The sequence below is a fragment of the Nesoenas mayeri genome (genome assembly GCF_963082525.1).
Source record: "Nesoenas mayeri genome assembly, chromosome: 24".
Classification (NCBI taxonomy): domain Eukaryota; kingdom Metazoa; phylum Chordata; class Aves; order Columbiformes; family Columbidae; genus Nesoenas; species Nesoenas mayeri.
Window position 1 is genome coordinate 1,249,941 of NC_137546.1, and position 19,729 is coordinate 1,269,669.

The 19,729-nt window shown below is 48.8% G+C and overlaps 3 protein-coding genes across 3 annotated transcripts; 1 reads left to right on the plus strand and 2 right to left on the minus strand.

The window, feature by feature from the left end:
- Positions 1–913: 913 nt before the first annotated feature.
- On the minus strand, positions 914–5,101 carry TNFRSF14 (TNF receptor superfamily member 14). The gene is made up of 8 exons (XM_080358794.1): positions 4,952–5,101; positions 4,408–4,513; positions 3,875–4,000; positions 3,644–3,799; positions 3,264–3,354; positions 2,593–2,747; positions 2,467–2,483; positions 914–1,901 (listed from the first exon to the last, which is right to left on the minus strand). The coding sequence occupies exons 1-8, from the start codon at positions 5,021–5,023 to the stop codon at positions 1,794–1,796; spliced, it is 831 nt and encodes a 276-aa protein (XP_080214920.1). The 5' UTR covers positions 5,024–5,101; the 3' UTR covers positions 914–1,793.
- A 973-nt stretch (positions 5,102–6,074) lies between these two features.
- On the minus strand, positions 6,075–7,705 carry LOC308049341 (transcription factor HES-5-like; the record flags this gene model as incomplete). The annotated part of the gene is made up of 3 exons (XM_080358922.1): positions 6,075–7,158; positions 7,285–7,465; positions 7,643–7,705. The coding sequence occupies 3 exons, from the start codon at positions 7,703–7,705 to the stop codon at positions 6,917–6,919; spliced, it is 486 nt and encodes a 161-aa protein (XP_080215048.1). The 3' UTR covers positions 6,075–6,916.
- An 8,243-nt stretch (positions 7,706–15,948) lies between these two features.
- On the plus strand, positions 15,949–16,967 carry LOC308049281 (transcription factor HES-5-like; the record flags this gene model as incomplete). Its single annotated transcript, XM_080358828.1, has 3 exons — positions 15,949–16,014; positions 16,332–16,512; positions 16,702–16,967. The coding sequence occupies 3 exons, from the start codon at positions 15,949–15,951 to the stop codon at positions 16,965–16,967; spliced, it is 513 nt and encodes a 170-aa protein (XP_080214954.1).
- Between the last annotated feature and the right edge of the window lie 2,762 nt (positions 16,968–19,729).

Below are 19,729 nucleotides of genomic sequence, written 5' to 3' on the forward strand. Positions count from 1 at the left end.
ACAAGTAGACTACAAATATTACAGTAATATTTACTTAGCATGTATACCACAGGTATGAGTGCTTGTAGGGACAGTCAGACTGGCACATAATCCTTCTCTGAAAGTACAAGTTCTTGTCCTTTGTTGCCATATTCAGTGCACAGTTTTGGCCCCGAGAGTTGCATTATTTGTATTTCAAGCCCGAGCAGAGGGGCTGCGGACCTGCTGCCAGCAGATTGCCAGCCGGGCGCTGCCTGCGGGACAGCTCGGGAGGTGACAATGGCGGATGTGCCAGGCAAGGGGAACAGCCAATGAGGCGCAGAGGTCAGGTGGAGGAGCTTCGCGTGGCTGACAATTTAATTACTCTGCAAAACCATGAAGCTCTGGAGATGTGCCATTAGACGTTCTGGCACCTGCAACTGCTGAAGGGATAATTAAAATATGCCTGGGAGGTTTTATTCCAAGTTATTACTAGAGCACATGGAAATTATTTTTCATGTAAGTTTATTACGCCTCCACCTGCAGAAGCCTCTTTCCATCTGTCGCCTGGTGTCTGTGCCAGCACAGCCCAAGTTGTAATGACTTTTCAGTTACGTTCCAAGGAGCAGAGCCCTGGACAAGACCATCTTTTTCTCCACCTGCACAGGTAAATAATGTATTTAGCGCTAGGTAAGAATGAAACTGTCCCCAGAACTTTCGGACATGAACTGTTCTCCACACACACGCTGCCCTGCCCAAACCAGTCCAATCTGTTCCGGCATCATGACTCACACAATAACCGCTGTTGTCATTTACAGCTTCTGGAAGCCAAGTTACGTATAACGCGTGTTTGTACGTCTCAGAGACTCTGCTGAGCAGCCTCCACTTCAGCCCCTCCAACACCTCACACTACAAAACCTCCATCCACAACCGAGGCAGCGGACAAACACACGTAACTGGACAGAAATCAGAGGCTCCTGCAGACAAACACTTCAGCCCCGCGGAGAACACCGTACCCAGAGGTGCTGTGCTGCAGACCTGACTCCACTGCAGACTCGCAGGCAATGAAGCCTCAGAGAAGCTTTATCACATACTTAGGAAAACAGGTTTCATCTTTTCCAGGAGCAGAGGAATCGCGCCTTTCCTTTTGCCATGCTGCCACCTGCTGACAAACCAGGCTCCACGTGTCTTCATTGCTAAAAACTATTTCTACGTACAGTGTTCACGTAGGACCTTTCGTTGTAACACATGATCACAGATCAGAGCAGAGGTGACCAGCAAAAGACAGAAATTGTGTAATTCATTACATTAGAAAAAGCTACATGTTTCTTGCTCTGCAAGAGTCCTTTGCCTGTCAATATTCTCCTATAAAGAAGAAAAATTTGTACAAAATGCATCTGGAAAATGCGGAATGTTATGTGGAATGCATCTGGAAGTTATATGGAATGTTTACAATGAAAAAAGATGGGTTTTTCCACTAACAAACATGTATTGGAATAATTACATGTGCACCAGGTGTCCCGGTTGGTAAGTAAGAGAGTCCAGGCTCACCACGGGCGCTGCGCACGACGCCGGGACGCAGGGGGTGAGCGGCTCCAAGCTCTGGCAGTTCTGAGCAACCTCCATCACTCAACTGTTGCAAACGCTGACGCTGCAGAAGACGCCACTTGGCTACTTCCTTGGCTCCTTTGCAGATCCAGATCCAGCGTTTCATTTTCAAGCTGCATTCTCCTCCGTTAACAAGGTTGGGCTGTTTTTGTTGGCATTTTTTTGTTTGGTTTTTTTTTTTGGTTTTTACCATGTCCGCTGTTTACAACAGTTCAAACAAAAATGGCTTATTCAAGCCTGATTTCTTCAAGGCCAGCACCACGTTCCTGCATAGGAACAGCTGTTTGATCCCCGTTATCCTCGTTTCCCATCAAAGTCTGACCCTGCTGTCCATTCTTCAGAACATGTCAAAAGCAAACACAAGAGTTAGAAGGGTCAGCTCTTATTGGCGTTGTCTACTGGTTTCACTGCTAACAGCCGGACTTTTGCCGCTGTACGTCCCCTCTCCAATCAGAAGTGCAAATTACAGACCCCAGTCCAGGTTCATCCTGTGAAACGTACCACCGTCTGCACAGTGCAAACCATTAACAGAACTTTTAGGGGATCCGTACTACTGTAGCATGGAGAGATCAATGAACACCGTAACATAAGACAGACTTGTATTTTTAGTAGGCGTCCATCTCCTAAATCCCCTTCAATATTCATTCTCACACAATGCCAGGTGACAGCAATGGCCTTGGGACTAGATCCCAGGCCTGTGAAAGAGAATCAAATAAAATAAGTTTATACTGCAAGGTCTTGGGGATTCTGAACTCATAGACACTCCCAGAATCCACAAGCTGCTCCGGTACACACCGAGCCCATCGAACACATAAGCACAGAGCACACACAAACACCAAACAAAAAACCTACTTCGGATTGCAACATATTACCAAAAATAAAGAAAGAAGAGATACGCACCGCAGTTTCCTCCACAGCTGCAAAGAAAATGGAATAGTCCCATCAAATTGCAGTAAGGTGAACTTTATACTAATGATTTTTCTAATCATGTGATCTTGCCCTCTATACACATGGTTTCGTACTTACGTGGCACAAAACTTCTCCGTTTTCTCCTTTGCCAGACACAGGCCAAGCCAGCTGCAACAAGCAGCACAGTTACAACAACAGAAGCAATTGTTGCAACAGAGTAATCAGAGCTGGGATTGCCGGCCTCTCCGTGTCCTGGGCCACCCTCATTGTGCCTGGTGTGAAGAAAAGTAATTGTGCCCTTAGAACCCATCAGCAGAACTGCTGTGCTGTTCCTAACACCACATCTCCGCATCTAGGGCACTCAGAGCCTGACTGGGGGGTAACCCAAGCAGGAGCTGACTTTTACCTCTTCATCTTCATACTTGTAAATGCAAATTGCTTCTCCTCAGAGGCAAACTCCCACCTGTTCTGCTGCAGCTAAGGGATGTGTCACAGAAAGCAGGTACCCGGAGGAGTGCGCTGCTCCTCACAGTCCCGACCGGCTCACCAGAGCTCTGACAGCCTCCTGGGCAGCCACAAGCTGGGACAAGAGGCTGAAGGCTAAATCTGTCGTGTTAATGAGTTCACAGAGAAGCGCAGCTGTTCCCAAAAAAGAGTGGGACATGGGAACAGGATCGCACACTCGGTGCCTTACTGGGAGCGGGAAACTGCTGTTTCAAAGATGGCAAATGCAGACCCAACAGTTACAGAGAATAGTCCCAGGCCCATATAGAGAAGGAGCTGCTTACTTGGGCCGCGGCGTGCAAGTGTAGGGCATGTCGGCTGTAGAGGAGGTGCCAGGAGGGCAGGCTTCACACACGTTGTCCATGGTCTTTGTGCCTGTGAAGGAGAAGACAACAGGATTTCTGTCTGTACCTACGGCTAAGGAGAGCCCCAGCCAACCCTTTGGAACTGACCAAGGGACGGCTGCACAGGCTCTTCACTGCACACAAGAGCTCGCACGCTCTGTCTTTGCAGACAGCACAAAAAAGCATTCTTGGCCACACCACCAACTCAGCCTCTAGGATTTCTATGGATCCTGCAAGCTTTCGGCCATGCTCTGGTGCTCTGACAATGGGTCAGGACAAGAAAGTTCTGTTTCGGTGTTACTGGTGCTATGTTGGCTTACCCCTTTCTTTGAGCATGCTGCCAGGAAAGCAGACGGTGTAGCGCTGACACAGTTCACAGTCTTGAGTCCCAACAGAACTGCAGAAATACCCGGCCGGACAGCCGCACACCGTGTTCTTCGTGTGCGTACAGGCTGCTTCTGGCACCAGGTTGGCTCCTAGGGGAAATTTCCATCCGCATCCACAGCATTTACATGAGAACATTTAAACTGGTTCTTTAGCATCCTCCTTACCTTCATCACACAGTTTACACGGACTGCACCGTTCTAGACCGTTGGGATGGTCTGTGTATGTGTCATTAACACATGGAATGCATGTTGTGCTGGAATTGGCGGTGCAATGCTTGAAAACACGAAGTCCTAAAAAACAGACACAACCCCCCCGCAAAGTGGCTCCGTTAGCAAAGCTAACTAACATTGATATCACACCACCCATAACTATTGTAAATAAACTGCAAGGACCTCAGAAATATCCCAATAGCAATTGCAGTGGTCATTCTGAAGCAGAAACCAAAACTGAAAGGCCTGGGAAACAGTGAAATTATCAAGTACCACAGGCCCCAGAGAAGGGACAGGCCCTTGCGCTGTGGTGTGTGGCGTGAATGTGGGCTGGGATGTATTAATATAGGATCACATTCTGGCGTGTTGCTCGCAGCTGTGCATTGCGGGACCCTCGTCGGGGTGCAGCTGTTGGCACGGGGGCAGGGTGACCCCGGGGGGCGGGAGGCGCCTCCTCGGCAGCCGCCATGGCGAGAGGTGTCACCTACCGGCAGCGCACATGGGGCAGCACTCCGCGCCCGCGGGATATTCCCCCAGCCCGCAGTCCAGGGCCTCCACAGCGCCCAGCTGCGCGACGAGCACGGCGGCGAGAACCTTCGGGCAAACACAAGAGCCGATGTCACAGAATCACACAGAATCAGAGGATGTCAGGGGCTGGAAGGGACCTCGAGCGCTCATCCAGGAACACCCCGATGAGGTTACACAGGAAGGTGTCCAGGCGGGTTGGAATGTCTGCAGAGAAGGAGACTCCACAACCCCCCTGGGCAGCCTGGGCCAGGCTCTGCCACCCTCACCATCAAGAAGTTTCTTCTCATGTTTCAGTGGAACCTCCTGTGTTCCAGTTTGCACCCATTGCCCCTTGTCCTGTCCCTGGTTGTCACCAGAAGAGCCTGGCTCCACCCTCCTGACGCTCGCCGTTTCCATATTTACAACCTTTGAGGAGTCACCCCTCAGCCTGGCCCAGGCTCAGGAGCCCCAGCAGGCCCGGGTCAGGACTCGCCCCTCCCAGGGGTCCCGAGGGGTCCCACTCACCATGGGCACGGTTCGGGCAGGGTCCCGCCTCAGGGGCCTCCCCCGGGGCCGCCTGCCCCAGGGCTGCCCCATGCGGCGGGACGGACCCCAGGGCCGAGCGCCGCAACACGAGATGAAAGCGAAAGCAAAACGTGGCAAGAAGGGCAAGAAAAGGGCAAGGGAAGGGGCGCTTTGGGACGGGCTCTGCCCAAGATGGCGGCCGGCGGGTGGCCCGGGCCGCTCCGCCTCCCCCGGCCGCTCACACCGCGGAGGGCGGGTGCAAACCTGAGAGCCCGCCTTTGTGATCCTGAGAGCCCGCCTTTGTGATCCTGAGAGCCCGCCTTTGTGAGCCCGAAGCACACGAGACCAACCAGAAAACAACCCGCTGTTGAAAAAATACCCTGCAGCTGCCTGCCTGATTAATTACCGACCTAAACAAGAAATGCCAAACTCTGCCCTTAACGCTGGTTCGAGCTCCTTCTCTGGCCTTTTGTATTTCTTTCAGCACTGGAGGAGCTGGGTTACTGAACCGGCTTTTAGTCAGCAGATGTTTACGTTACCAAAAGAACAGGCGGATTTAAAGACAGCTGTTGTGGTGGATATTAAAAGTGTTGCTCAAGTGGGTTCCTCGAGCACCACAGGGAAGCAGTTTATGTAAATGCAGATTTTCTCCTCTCTATTTTTGGAGAAGAAAAGAGCAGCAATACTTGGCTAGTTTCTGAAACGAGTGGGCAGCGTTTCTCGCAGCAGGACACCAAGAGATGAGCTTTGTGGAGGCTCTGATGAGCTCGGATCTGCGATGAACCCCTCAGGGAACAGGTGAGCAAACTGAGACAAGTCGTCTGTAGTTTGCTCAGTGTTTCCTTTGATTTTCAGGGGATCATGCTAACTTTTCTAGCTATTTGGGATGGACAAAATAAGCGGCAGCTGCCTCGGTTTCCTACGCGTCACCACTTTTTTCCACTGTTTCAAATGTCACTTGACACGACAGACAACGCTTCTCTGACCAGAGGCGGCGGCCGCTGGTGCAATGGGAAGGTCGGACTGTCCCCATCCCACCCTCCAATGGGTTTGACAAGTCCAAGTTCACCGGTATCATCGGACCCAGACAGAAGTTGCACACGAATGCATTTTATTGCTCGCTACAAACACAGACGCATACGCAGTATGCACAGAAGCCATGGCGCTGTCCCAGGAGCGGGAGAAACACGATCCACCATGAATTAAACCACTCGATACACACAAAAATCATTATTATAATGAAAATGCTAGAAAAAGCATAGCTTACACCCAAAATGTATAACATTGACCAATTAAGCCTTTTACCTACTACCATTTCTTTAACATAAAGCAGTAACATACTCTTTTTCTAAATCGAAAAAAGCAGCAAAACAGTAGAAATATTCCACATAGTTTCCTATCTTCTGCCCATCTGCCACACTTTATATCTAGGACTATGGAACGGCCACGGGGGAAAGATCCAAACCAAAATCCATTTTTGAAGCTGTACAAGTTATAAGCAGAGGGAAACTGATTTTAATCAAGTGTGCATGAATAAAAGGGGAGTAAATTCACCTTCTGGAGTGACTGAGCAAACAAGTGTCTCTAGTCAAGCCAGAGCAAAGCTGATGGCTCTTACAAGCAATATTAGAGAAATCTCTCCTACAGCAATTCTTGCCCGTCACAACCGTAACATTTACAAAAACACCTTCCATTTTGAAGACCTTTGCCCCGACGGGGCAGGATGCTGTGTGCTCCTACACCAGCGCCTACACAGCTTCAACACCACTCAGCAGAACGCCTGAACTTTTGCCAAAGGATCCCGCAAAAGTCAAAACTATGCCATTCTTTTCACATATAAATAAAATACACAGGGGAAATAAAATTCCCTACAGAAAAGAGGATCAGAGCTGGACTAGCAAATGCTGTCAGATCCTTCCTCTGGACTGGAAAAGGCAAAGGTCCATGCAGGAAGGACTCCCCTGACTACCAGGGTCTCCAGAGAGCACCGGTATCTTTGGGGGACGCTTGCTTCAGGGTGCTGGGGTTCCCAGGGGACAAGGTGACCTCCGGAGCAGCCGACTGGCTCTTCTGGAAGTGGCTTAAAAGTTTGGTCTGTGTTTCAGTCCGGACTTTATGAAGAGAGAGGAAATGGAAAGCTTCTTGCAAACACCTAGAATAGCCCTCTCTGAAGTCAAACTGAGAGCTTTTATGGAAGGATCCTGCAGCTGGAGAAGGGAAGAGAAGAGGGAGGGGGAAGAAATGGTAGCTTAGAGCAATTGTTCATGGCTAGATTCATAAAGCTGTCACAGATTTGCAGCAAGCTAGAGACTGAAACGAAACTCAATACTCACTTTTCACCTGCAGCTGGCTCTGCTGCTTCAGGTAGCTGACGGTCATCTCCAGGATGTCGGCTTTCTCCAGCTTGGAGTTGGGCTGGTGTCTCTGGAACTCCTTCTCCAGGAGCAGTTTCAGCTGCTCGATGCTGCTGTTAATCCGGTCACGGCGCATTTTCTCCACCACCGGCTTCCTCAGCTGTAAAAAGCAAAGGAAAAGAGACTTATTATTAGATGAATCTTCTCTCTGCCATTTCCCAGGACTGTTGCCTGTCACCGTTCCTAAGCAATGTGGAGCAGTTTCTCCACTGGTGTAAACTGCTATGGGAAGAGCCGAGAGTATGGCTCGGAGCTGCCTTCCTGTGCCTGGACTTACTTTGTTTTTCTCCTTTGGTGTCAGCAGGTTATCGGGCTCCAGGAAAACAGTGCTGGGAGCCATCTGTCCTGAGAAAGGAAGCTCTCAGAGTGGAATTCCAGGAGAAATGTGTGGCTGGAAGCTGTCCCTCCCCGATATTTATACTGTGCAGCCTCCCTGAGAGTCTGTGGGTCTGCGGCTTGCTGGAGTTTCCCACACTCCACAGCCAATGAGGGAGAATGGCCACACAAAGGGAGAAGCATCTATTCTTGCATGCTCCATTGGCAGTGAATAGCCGGGGGATAATGACCTTCTCCCAGATGAGCAGGTGGGGAGTGTGTGCTGCCTGAAAGCCTGGGATCAGAGTTACGTGTCAGGAGCTGGGAAAGAGCCGCCCTTCAATGGGAAAAGGCTGCTGACTAATGCCGGGGATCAATGGCGTTCCGGCCGCGGCCGTGGGCGTAGAGCGTGGAGGCAGGAGGAGGTCGCTGCCCGTGCGGGACACGACCTGCTGCGTGGGGCTGCATTCTGCTCTGGGCTCGCACGGCGGCACACGCTGCAGCGTGCACAAGCGCATACGCACACACGGGCAGTTTCTGGCCTCCTGAGATAAAGAGCAGAATTTCTTTAAATCCACTGACTTTTTTTTCTCACTAAGCCAGAGCCAGTTGTTCTCCCTCGGGTGACTGTGACACTAGTTTTGCCCCTGTGAAACAGAGATCAGCTTTTCCAGCTTGGCTTACTGCAAATAAATACATCTAATTGTAAGCACACACAGTTATTGAAAACGTTTTCTGTTTTGATCTTTGTTCTCTTCCCTTGATATCTTAGGCACCTCTTTAGAACACTCTCAAGCACCTTATGTTTCTGACATGATCAGATCAATTCGCTTCTCTCTGAGCATCAGTATCTCCCTCTGCAACATTCAATACCAGAATAATAGTAATCAGATAAATTACTGTCAAGTGATTTTAGGGTTTATATTTGGGGATCTTTTACTGTAATATATAAATACTGTTTGTGTTTACATTAGTATATGTGTGTGTCCGTGTATATATTAATATAAACGTGTGTGGTCACACATCTTTTAATGTGAATACACACACCCACGGACGCGTTTCCCCGTGGCTCGGCAGCCCGTTACCCGTCAGCCCAGGTAAGGCCCCGTGACCCCTCCAGGATCCGCTGTCCAGCCCCATTGTGCTGTTGGTGAATGGGCTCCCTCGTTCCCTACAGAGCAGCAGCTGTTGAGCTCCGAGGCTTTTATGTCAAGTTGTGGGAAAGCTTTTGTGACACCATTTCACATGTTCTCCCCAAAGCCTGTGGATTATCTCTGAGCCCGTGTAATGCCACCTCCGAAACCAACCTTTCCCTCTGTGCGTCCCTCTTGGGACATTCTCTGAAACAGAAACTCCTGAGTAGTAACTTGTCTCTTGAGCTCATTAATCAAGTGTGTGAAGAAGAAATGTATCAATTCCCTGATCAGCAGGGTCCACTAGCAGTTTTGCTAGAGACGGTTTCTATTTTCCAGATTAGCTCACTAATAAGTAGCTATAGGAACAGCACGAATTTTAAAGCATCTGAAATAAATCCATGTATTTAACATAGCTTTTCATTTTCTCTTTGGATTCACAGTCTGTGAGGGGAAAATTTAGCCAATTACTGACCATCTTGGAATAGTTACTCAAATTAGATGCTCAGTTACTGGAAGTAGATGCTCTGCTTCTGCTTTGGTTGGAAATCCTGCAGAAAAGTGGTAACAAAAATTCCTCCCTATAATGAACTCTGAATGACACACTTGTACTCTGGTTCCAAACATACACAGTATTGCACAGAAAACTTATTAGGATCCCAAGATACTGCATTTGGATAATGTGTTTGAAACATGGCATTACTGACAGTCTTCCGGCCGAATCTCTGCCAGATGTTCGCTCTTTAGGAAGAGCTTTCCCAAGTCTGGAGAGATGCTCGTGGCTTCTCCTCTGCTGTGTGCTGCCCAGATGGCCTTTTGGGAGCAAAGTTTCCCACTGCACACAATGCAGAGCCAAGCACCGTTGCTAATGCAGTTTGTAGTCGGGCACACTTCCTTTGTGACAGGGATGAATATCGTTAAGAAACGGTGTGGGAAACTCCGAGGTCCACAGTCTTCCACAGCCTTCTGTTAGGAAGTCATGTAGAAAGCTGAAACACTTGGGAGCGGGGACAGAGCGACGCTTCTGAGCAGAGAACAGGGAAGACAGCAAAATGTAGGAGACTCAGTCAGCTCCGAGTCCTACAGACCACCCTGGGGTCAAAAATAACATGGGCCCAATGCTAAGGGCCTTTCTCACATCCTCACTGAAATCAACAGAAACTTTGGACTCCACGAAGAGAGCAGTGGGCTGCTAGATTCATCCTGCAGCTTTTGTACCTCCAGAGCTATCGGTAAACCGCTGTAAATATAAATTACCTCTACGCCTACAGGGGAATTCATCAAAATCATAATCAGCAGAATTTGAGCCTGAATCTTCACATTTCAAACACCAATACGAGAATCTGTTCTATGATATCCCATTTATCTCATCCAAGCAACACAGAATAGTTTAGGAGTATTAATGAAGATCAAAGATTCCCCATAGCATTACTGGTATAAAATCTGATCTAATTTTCTTTAAAACCAAGCCCAGCTCCTATAGCTCTATATACAAAAATATCCTGATCCCTCATGCTCCACAGGTGTCACGTTTTCCCTCATCACTGTGCAGCAAGGAGGCTGCACCTCACCTGCGGATCTCCCAGCTGGCAGGAGGAAATCAGGCCTGTATTTAAAACCCAGCAAACAGCAATTCAGATTAACATGCCAGGCCAATCAGGGTTTGGAGGCGCTTCTGCATCTGTTTGCAACAGTTTGCATAAGCTTACGAGCAGCTTGGCTAATATCAGGGGTCTGTGTCTCCCAAAACATACTAAACAAATCTGGGGAATTAAAGACAAACAGAATATGTGGCTCTGAAGCCTCAATGTGGGTCAAAACCACCTCTGCCGCCTTCAGTGGGATGATTTTCTTTGGCCTTACTGGTGGGTGAGCAAGATTCTGCTCCTGCAGCTCCCGTCCCTGTCCCTCGCCCACCCTCGCTGTGCTGCCGGCAGTGCCCCGTTGCAGCCTGCCACAATTTCTGTTTGCACACCTTCCCTCACTTTTTTCCCCATTTACTCAGGGATTATTTTTCCCTCCATGAAGTTTTTATAATCTGATTTTTCGTTCTGTCACTCCTTTCCCCTCTGTCTGTCACAGGCAGATGTGGTGTGGGGACAGGGGTGTCCCACAGCCCCACGGACCCTGTGAGTTTGGAGTTCCTTCCAGTTTCCCACACTGCTCTCCCATTCAGGGCATTCAGGCGCAGGATAAAGGAAGTGTGCCATGCTACAAGCTGAATTAGAAATGGTGTTTGACTTCCCTTTGTGCTCCACAGAACCCTTGCTCTGGGCAGACCATCTGCATTGCACTCACTGGGGAGAAAACCATTGATCACGACCTGTCAGCCCAGCTGGGGGAACTTGGGAAAGTAATTCCTTGTGCCACTCCGGCTCTTTGGGGCTTAACATCTGGCTGAGGGGGAGGCGACAGTTGATGGTTTAACAGTCGTGCTTCCTTTCAAGTTTGGGATGCTGTTTTGATCCCCGATAAGCCTTTCTGAAATCCCGATTTTAATAACATGGAAAGCATCCAGAAGACTAGGAATAATGCACTGGCTTTGCATTTTCAAAGTGCCTTACAAATACCAGCTAATGAATTCTCAGCAACCTCCTCTGTGAGATAAGGACATATTATTATTAATGTTTTACAAAGGAAGAAAAATAAGGCAGAATACCAACATTTCAGTATTTCAAATAGCCTACTGGTTGCAGTGCTTCTACCGCCAAGTGGCTGTTTGAGACATCTGGTTTGCAAAGATGCTCAGCATACACTTTTGATTCAATTAGCTTTGGTATCTCTGAAAAGGAGCCAACCCCATAGCTTGTGGGAGACTTTGGCCGACCAGCCTGGGCCACACTCACAGTCCCGCACCACCTTAGGTACGCGGACGCAGAACTTCTCCTTTGCACTCAAGTTCAGCAGTGGTTATTTAGTACAATTTGTTCAAGCTCATTAAATGCTGAAAAGGAAGATGCACTCAAACCCTTGATCAGCAAATACCTAATGATCTATTCAACAGAATAGCACTTCAAAGGACTTGCATTTTTCTTAGACACGTGAAAATGTTTTTGTTAAATCCCTATGACTTTCAGCCCATTTCTTGGTTTCTCAAAGCCCAAATACCGACATTTTAAAGGTTGGCAGTAATGCCAGATCCTCTGAGATGCTGAGCCCATCATAAGAACTGAAAGCCACCGTCTTCCAAAACAACCCATCCAAAACAATGCAGAACTCAGCAGCTTCTGTGCTCGCTCCCTGCACCCCATTGTTAGTGACCGGCTGCTCTTCTTGGCCAGAGCCGGGCAGGTGACCGACTGATGGGGTCTGCATACTTTCGAGGACTTTTGGGGAGCACGTGCTCCCGCTGAGCTCAGCAGCATCTGGGGCACTTCAGAGCAAAACTCAAACCTTGTCTGGTCGCATTTGAGAGCTGCTGAGATGGGAACAGCTACGTTACACAGACCATAACGAACGTAGCACCGACCGGCGTAATTACAGAGCAAGGTGCAGGCGAGTCCCCTGGCGAAAGCAGGAGGATGGGAGATATTGTGCGGTGTACACAGGTTTTGGAGGGAGGAGGGTGGCAAACACATCCCATGGTGGCTCCCGAAGGCTGCTGGCAGGGCAATGTGTTCCTTTGAGCCGTAATTGATTCCTGCCATCAGGCACCAGCCTGCTCTCCCCAGGGTCAGCGCTTTCCCACATCCAGCCCCATTATCCCACAGACCAGGCCCTTTGTACAACACACTCCGGCCATTCATGTGCAAAGCAGCTGTAATCCCCAGACCTTTCAGAGTCAATATACCAGGAAATAATAAATCCCTCTTGTGCACTCTTGAATGTGCTGAGAGGTGACTTGTGGGAATTTCAGCTGGGCCAAAAAATAATAAATTCTCCTTAATTTTTAATTATTTGTAATACTCACTGTAGAAAGACTATGCTATTGGTGTATGACAATTTCAGGGTCACCCAAACAAGCAGCTATAGAAATTGCTCTTACCTCTAACAACCCTGAAAATGCAGATCAAATTGTCTCATATGTTTCCTAATGATCAAAGTCCACTTGCCTTCACTTACGCACCTGGGAATGGCAGTATATTAAGCATTCTGGATCTAAAGGAAAACTAATTTAAAAAAAAGTTAAACCTGTGAAGAATGTACTTTACAGTAATAAAAGACCCCTTTTTGCCAGGGTTCTGATGTCTAAAGGAGGCGAGATAATGCCATGCTAATGACATTTAATGAAATATTTTATACAATAGGTCTAATAACAACATAACCTTTTCCCCTGGACGAGGTAGATTTCACTGCACTCCCACTTGGTTCAGACAGCAGAATTACACTTGGCTTGTGAGAGTGCAAGAGGCCAATCCTCAATAGCAAGTTTTGCAGGATAATTTTTTTAATATGTTGCCTCCCATGCCAAATAATTTGTAAACTCTTTACTGTGTAGAATGTAATATCACCAAGAGCCCCTGCACACAGCCGGCAGGGTTAGGGACACCTGGGCGCTGGGAGAAGGGACCTTTGTGCCACCAAAGCAAGCTGGGGCTCCTCAGTTAAAAACCACCAAAGGATTGATAGGGTTCACCTCAAATCAGCAGTACCCCGTCCTTCCAGACCTTAGCAAGAAACCTCCACATAGCGAGTCACAAGAGCATGAGGATGCTGAAGGGATTTCTGGTGCTAAATTCCAGGAATCTTAAATATTAGGACACAGCCAGATAGCAATAGTGAGCTGTGTGTGGCACAACATACAGACCCAGAAGTTTCATCAAGCATTCAAATATGATAATTTCTGCCTTCCTCAGTGATGCTGCCACTCACACATTACCTGTGCAAGCAAGATCAGAGCTTGCTCTCAAAAACTCTGCATTTTACCCATGTCAATAAGCCTTTCCAGCAGTGCCAACCACGGGCTGGCCTGAGGAAGGGCCGAAAGGCGGCTGGAGACGAGGCTGCAGGCAGGACATGTCCTGCAAGCCCTGCTCTCCAGGCAGCTGCGGTGACACAAGGGTGTCCCAGGGAAGAAGCGTCTCTGCCGGGCTCCCAACAGATGGGGAGAGAAGAAACTCCTCTGCAAGACGGGCAAACCGAGGCACGGTGAAGCAAAGCGCAGCCCCAGGGTCAGCCAGTGCCGCTCTGTATTCTGCTGCCCACCCTGCGCGAACCCGTGTCTCTGTCCCCTTGCCCCGTGTTGTCCCTTTCTCCTGGTAAAGACAGATCTCTGAGAAAGCCCTGCCTGCAAGGTGAAACACGCGCTTTTCAGCCACGCTCGGTGAAAAGCCATGCGAGTTCATCGTGCCTTGACAGAAGCGCAGGCTCCACAAAGGAGTTATTAGCACCAGGCTGTGTGGGTTTGAATTTCTCTGCGTTTCCCATACTTTTCCCCTATTGATAACATTTCTTGTTGGGACAATAGAAGTGTGCCTTGCAACTACTCACGACATTAGTGACGGTGCTTGAGCCTGAATGATAGAAAGGGAAAGAATCCAACTCCCAAAAGACCATCTGGCTATCAGTTATAATACAGCAATAAAGGTCAGGGCTGCTTCTCCAGAGCTGGGAAAAAGATGTTTTTTGACACTAAAGAGTCTCTGCAGCCAGGTTGGTACATGCCTACCTGTCAGCTCTGCGGCCTGCCACCATTGCTGCCTAGGGAAGGGATAACACAGGACACCAGCGTTTGGAGGAAAAAAGGCAACACCGTATTATAGCTGGCAAAAGCGAGGGCATGGTCCCTGAGCTGTGTCTTATTTTGTATCATAATCCTTTGACCGCTTCAAAGTGTTCATGAGATGTCGTGTCTCCTGGCTTTCCCACAACGCGGGGAATAAAGGGCTCCAAGGCCAACATCTGTCCTTCACAAAGAGCTGAGCCCATTCAGGCCCCTACAATGAAAACCACAGAACTATTTCAGTGACACCTCCCTCTGCCCTGTCAAGTGCCCATTAAACTCAGGCTTCAGGATTTCCAAGCAGGAAATTATCTTTGGCTTTCTCCCCTCACTGCACGCTTCCCTCCACCATTTCCATTTCCAGATTCTTGGCCACACGCAGGGCACCGGGAGCAGGAGACGGCTCAGCCTCGGGCCCCGGCTGCGGGCGGCAGCGGCGGCGCTCCATGGGCAGAGTGAGAACGGAGCGCAGCAGAAATCTGGGACGGCAGCAGAGCCGAGCTCCTGGCTGAGCTCTGACGATGGGCCTCAGCTACTAAATCCCATTCACGACCTGCCTCTGACTTCCTAAGGCCTAGGGCTTCTGAGTTGAATCTGATGCTGTTCTTTAGCCCATCTTAACTGACATTATTGTAAACGTCTGTATAAAAGACAGAGTAGAAAAGGGAAAAGCGAGAGCTGCAGGGGTGACTCGGCATGGCCCGGTTCTGCTCGAAGGTGCGTGGCTGTCCTAATGAAGGCAATGGCAATGCCGGGCTCACAGACCTCGCTGTGAGAAGGGAGGCACAGGTTACCATTTCCACTGCTTCCCATTCACTATTTATTCACCTTGTCCATCCAGCATCCCACCACCCTCACTGCAGATTCTCCACAGCGTTTAGAAACATCGTGCAAATAAATCTGTTGCTTCACACTGTTAACACTCTGGCTTACCCATTAAAAGTGTAACTACCGTATGAACCAGCGCAAATACACCCAGGGCTGTGAAGTGCCCTCTCTAGACAGAGCAGAGAGATGTCCCTGGTGCTGTTGATTTTAACCCTAACAGTGCTCCCCTCCCTCCGCACCTTCCCCCAAAAGCGTGCCTCCCCACGCCACGCTGCGACGGGCACACGCGCGGACTCGGGAACGCGGTTGATCCCAGAGAGCCAGCTGGAGGGTCGGTGCTTTCCCAGCTCCCCGGGCAGCCCCGTAGCTCCGCCGCACACTCCACCAGCCAGCGTGGGCAGAAGGTTATTCTCTCCGGGGCATTTGCAATCAATGTACCATGCACTAATAGATGCCTCTTCTATTGTTCAGCTGCGTCCCTGGATTGGCCGAACGGCTGTGGGAAACACCAGCAATCCCCAGCCTCACGTATTTGTTGAAACTCCCCAAGGTATAAATAGAGCGGGCGGTAACTGCCCGAGCATGGTCTGACGCTCCGCACAGCGCCCAACGTGGGGTCTGTGCGCAGGGCTGAGAGCGCTGAGAATGGCTCCCAGTAACACCCTCGTGAGCCACATGGAGGAGAAACTGCTGCCAAAAGAAAAGAATAAAGTAAGTAGAGCCCTTGACAGGATTGGAAAGGCTGGTTTGTGCTTTATACAATGGGCTGCATCTGTCAAATTAATACTACATGGGAAAAGATGAGATGAAGGAGAAAGAAGTCTGGGGGAAGGCAAACTAGTTAAAGAGAAATAAAGAAGACTATATAGATTTTTTTAAATGAAATTGAGTGGGGAACAGATAGACAGCATCGCAAAGCTCTCCTACCCAAAGAAAGCATCTTTGAGCATGTGTTTAGAGGGCACCACAAGGGGAAATTAGGTCAGGTCTCAGAAAATCCTTAACAATCTGCTCCGTCTCTCTTGCAGCTGAGGAAGCCGGTGGTGGAGAAAATGCGCCGTGACCGGATTAACAGCAGCATCGAGCAGCTGAAACTGCTCCTGGAGAAGGAGTTCCAGAGACACCAGCCCAACTCCAAGCTGGAGAAAGCCGACATCCTGGAGGTGGCCGTCAGCTACCTGAGGCAGCAGAGCCAGCTGCAGGACCCCAGTGAGTGCAGAGCAGGTATCTCACACCACAAAGTCCGCTCCCCCATGGGCCTCTGTAACACACTAGGTCTGGTCACAGGAGCAAGGCTCATGGATGCGGGTTCTTGAAAGAAACAATGCACGAATCAGCACTGTCCCATGTCATGATCTTAACGCTCTGCACTTGCTTCTTTCTCTCTTTCTTTCCCAGCATTCATTCACAAGAACCTAGAGCAGAACTTTAACAGCGGGTACCTGCGGTGCCTCAAGGAAGCGATGCATTTTCTGTCCTACTACGAGCCCAGGAAGGAGACGCAGGTGCAGCTCATCAAGCACCTCTGCAAAGCTCAGACGGGTGCAGGTGTCACGCACGCTCCCGCTCTGCGCAGCCCTCCGCTGTCACCCTGTCCCTTTGCCACAAAGCCACCTGCCCAGAAGACTCTGGTTGCTGCTCCTGCCATCTGGAGACCCTGGTAGACCTGCTGAACTGTGCTTTATTCCTATGTTTTGCTACAAAAACTAGAGGGACCTGTGATTTCATAGTTCCTCTTTAAAGTAGGAAACGTTGCTTTCCAAAGGTGGGAGGGGGGTCAGTTATTGTTTTTCTGTCACAAGAAATGAGGGTTGCTGAGTAGTTTCCCTTCACAGTGAAGGAATGTGTTCGTATCTTGCAGCAGATTTGCTGCTTTTCCTGGTGGCTCCTGGTCAAGGACCAAGCCCTGCGGTGACTTGGAGAGCCAAATGCCCCCCAGTTTCCATCACATTTTTGCTTGGCAAGGCTGCTGAGCCTCTGGCTGTCACTGCAAATCCTGCTACTAACTCCCGGGGTCATTGGTTCAAGTGCTCCATTGTCTCCAGATAACATATCAACCTTCCTAAAGAAGGAGCACTTGGAAGAATGTATTTTGTATCATAAAGACTCTTGAGTCTTTACCTTTTGAGTGAAAGATGCTAATAAGAAATGCTGATTCTTCTGAAGTATCTACGCTATTTTTAGTATACCTTCTTACATAAAGTTATGATAACAGCTCTAGGGAAAATTCTTTTAATGTCAGTATGTGCTACTCTCAGTTGAGGGATAATTGCTGCCTTTTGTAAAGGAAATACCTGTGATATACCTTAAAGAAAAGGGGGAGGAAGGGAAGCAATAAGTACCTTATAATCACTCACTAAATGTGCTAAAGTGCTTAAAAAGCTTTTATAAAGTTGTGATGTATTCATCCTGTGTGATGTCCAACTTTGTCTTCACTGTACAATGCAATAAAAATGGTTTTAGTCATTAATCCTTTGGTTTGAAGTGATTAAAATGGCTAATACTCCTGCATTCAGACTCCTTCTGCAGTGGGGAAACTACTGGGAGATGTCATATTTCTGAGCCCTTCATTCCTGTATAGTTTTTATTTGTGAAATTCATTTGGCATACCAGGATTTCAGATCCTGCAAAGACGCCACCTCTGGAAAAGTTCACAAAAATTAAAATGGAGGTGAAAGCGAAGTGAGATGTAGACCTAGATACTTAACAGCAACCTACCCAGGCTTCAGCAAATCACTCATTTCACAGCCCATTTGTCTTCCCCCATTCCCCACTGATTTGCCCTCCAACCCCAGTTCAGTCTCATGCTTTCTGTCCACTTAGGAGGGAGCAACATGCAAAACTCCCAATAACCTCCGAAGGGTTTGGCACCTGACTCTGCTTGGGAATCTTGCCCTCTTCTTGAAACCACCCGCAATGGGGTGAACGAGTTTTTGTTGCCTTTTAATTTTAGCACCTTCTGTTACCTAAACACAAATTCTGTCAGGCAATAACAGAATTACATTCTTTACTGAAGTGAAATCTGCCCACGTACAGCTAAAAGTATACCTCATTTGGTTAGCAAACAGAGGCTGAAAGAGCATTTCCTCTCCTTAGATAAGGACTAAGCAAACTCAGGTCTGCTAAGCTGCCGAGATCAAACTGCACTCAAACACCGCTGGCTGCACCTGGCCAGCCCTCACTTGGTTTGTGATTAAACGTATGGAAAGGACCAAAAAGCCAGCCAGCCAGGTCAAGAACATATTGCTCTGCCTCATTACAGTTGCATGGATTATTTTGGTTATTATTTTACCCTGCATGCACAGACTGGTTGAGTGCTCTCCATCTGTCTGATAATGCAATACAAGGTGGGTTTTGGTACAGTTCTGCAGTTCCTCAGGGGCTGGTAGGGGCTGCAGATAGATTTGTTCTTCCTAACGAACTATTAAATAATTCAAAGAGATATTTCTGGATTTGCCGGTTGCTTAGCAATTGTGAAAAAGTCACTTCACCTTGCTGTGCTCAACTTGTCTTTGTTAATTAGTACAAGCTTCTGAATCTCAGCAAAATTCAAGCTGTTCATCCAGGCTTGTGCATTTTTAAACGAAGCCTAATTAAGGCAGTTTGCAGATAGGAAGTTTGGGGGAGTTTGGGCTCAATTAAAATGTGATGTGCCCCAAAGCACATGACAACCTGACTGCACCGCAGGGACTGGGACCAGGGTCAGACACAGCCCGGAGAAGTGGAGATCTCTGCTGCTGCCATGGGGACGGGGCCGTTACCACCCCGGTACAGCACGCTGTGCGTGTCACCGCTGGCAGCACCGCTGCCGCTTGTGTCAAACTGACGGCACGAACGGAAGAGAGAAAAGGAAACCAAAGAAGAGCTGCACAAACTGAAGGCTCGGATTTAAACCCAGTCCCTCTAGTTCTAGGCTAACACAGGAACAGGCCATAGAAATGACAACTCAGGTGGGATCCCAGTCAGAAGTCTAAGCCCCAAACTCCTGCCACCAATATTGGCATAAATCTGGAGAGATGCGGCTCCTGTCATTCAAACCACAGGTCTGATTCTCATTTCCACTGAGGCGGGGAAGTCAGCCCTGCTCAGCTGTCAGCGGACGTGAGGTTCGGACCTGCTGTTTGCAGAGTGCTGTGAGGGGGGACAGACAGCAAGTGGCTGCTTTCTGCGCAGGGGGAAGAGAGCAAACCCCCCAGAAATCCTCCATTCGCTCCAGGGAGTCAGATCCACGGCTGGTGCAAAGGCATCACTTCTGCTTTTCACCAGCCAAAGACTTGCCCCTCTGGGCTTTAGTTACCAATTACTTGAGAGCGAAAAGCCAGACCTCCGGTTTCACCCGTCTTGGCACAGCAAAGGTTATGTTTACAATTTATTAATTATTATCACTTATAATAATTGACTGCAAAGCTTCTTATTGCTCCTCTGT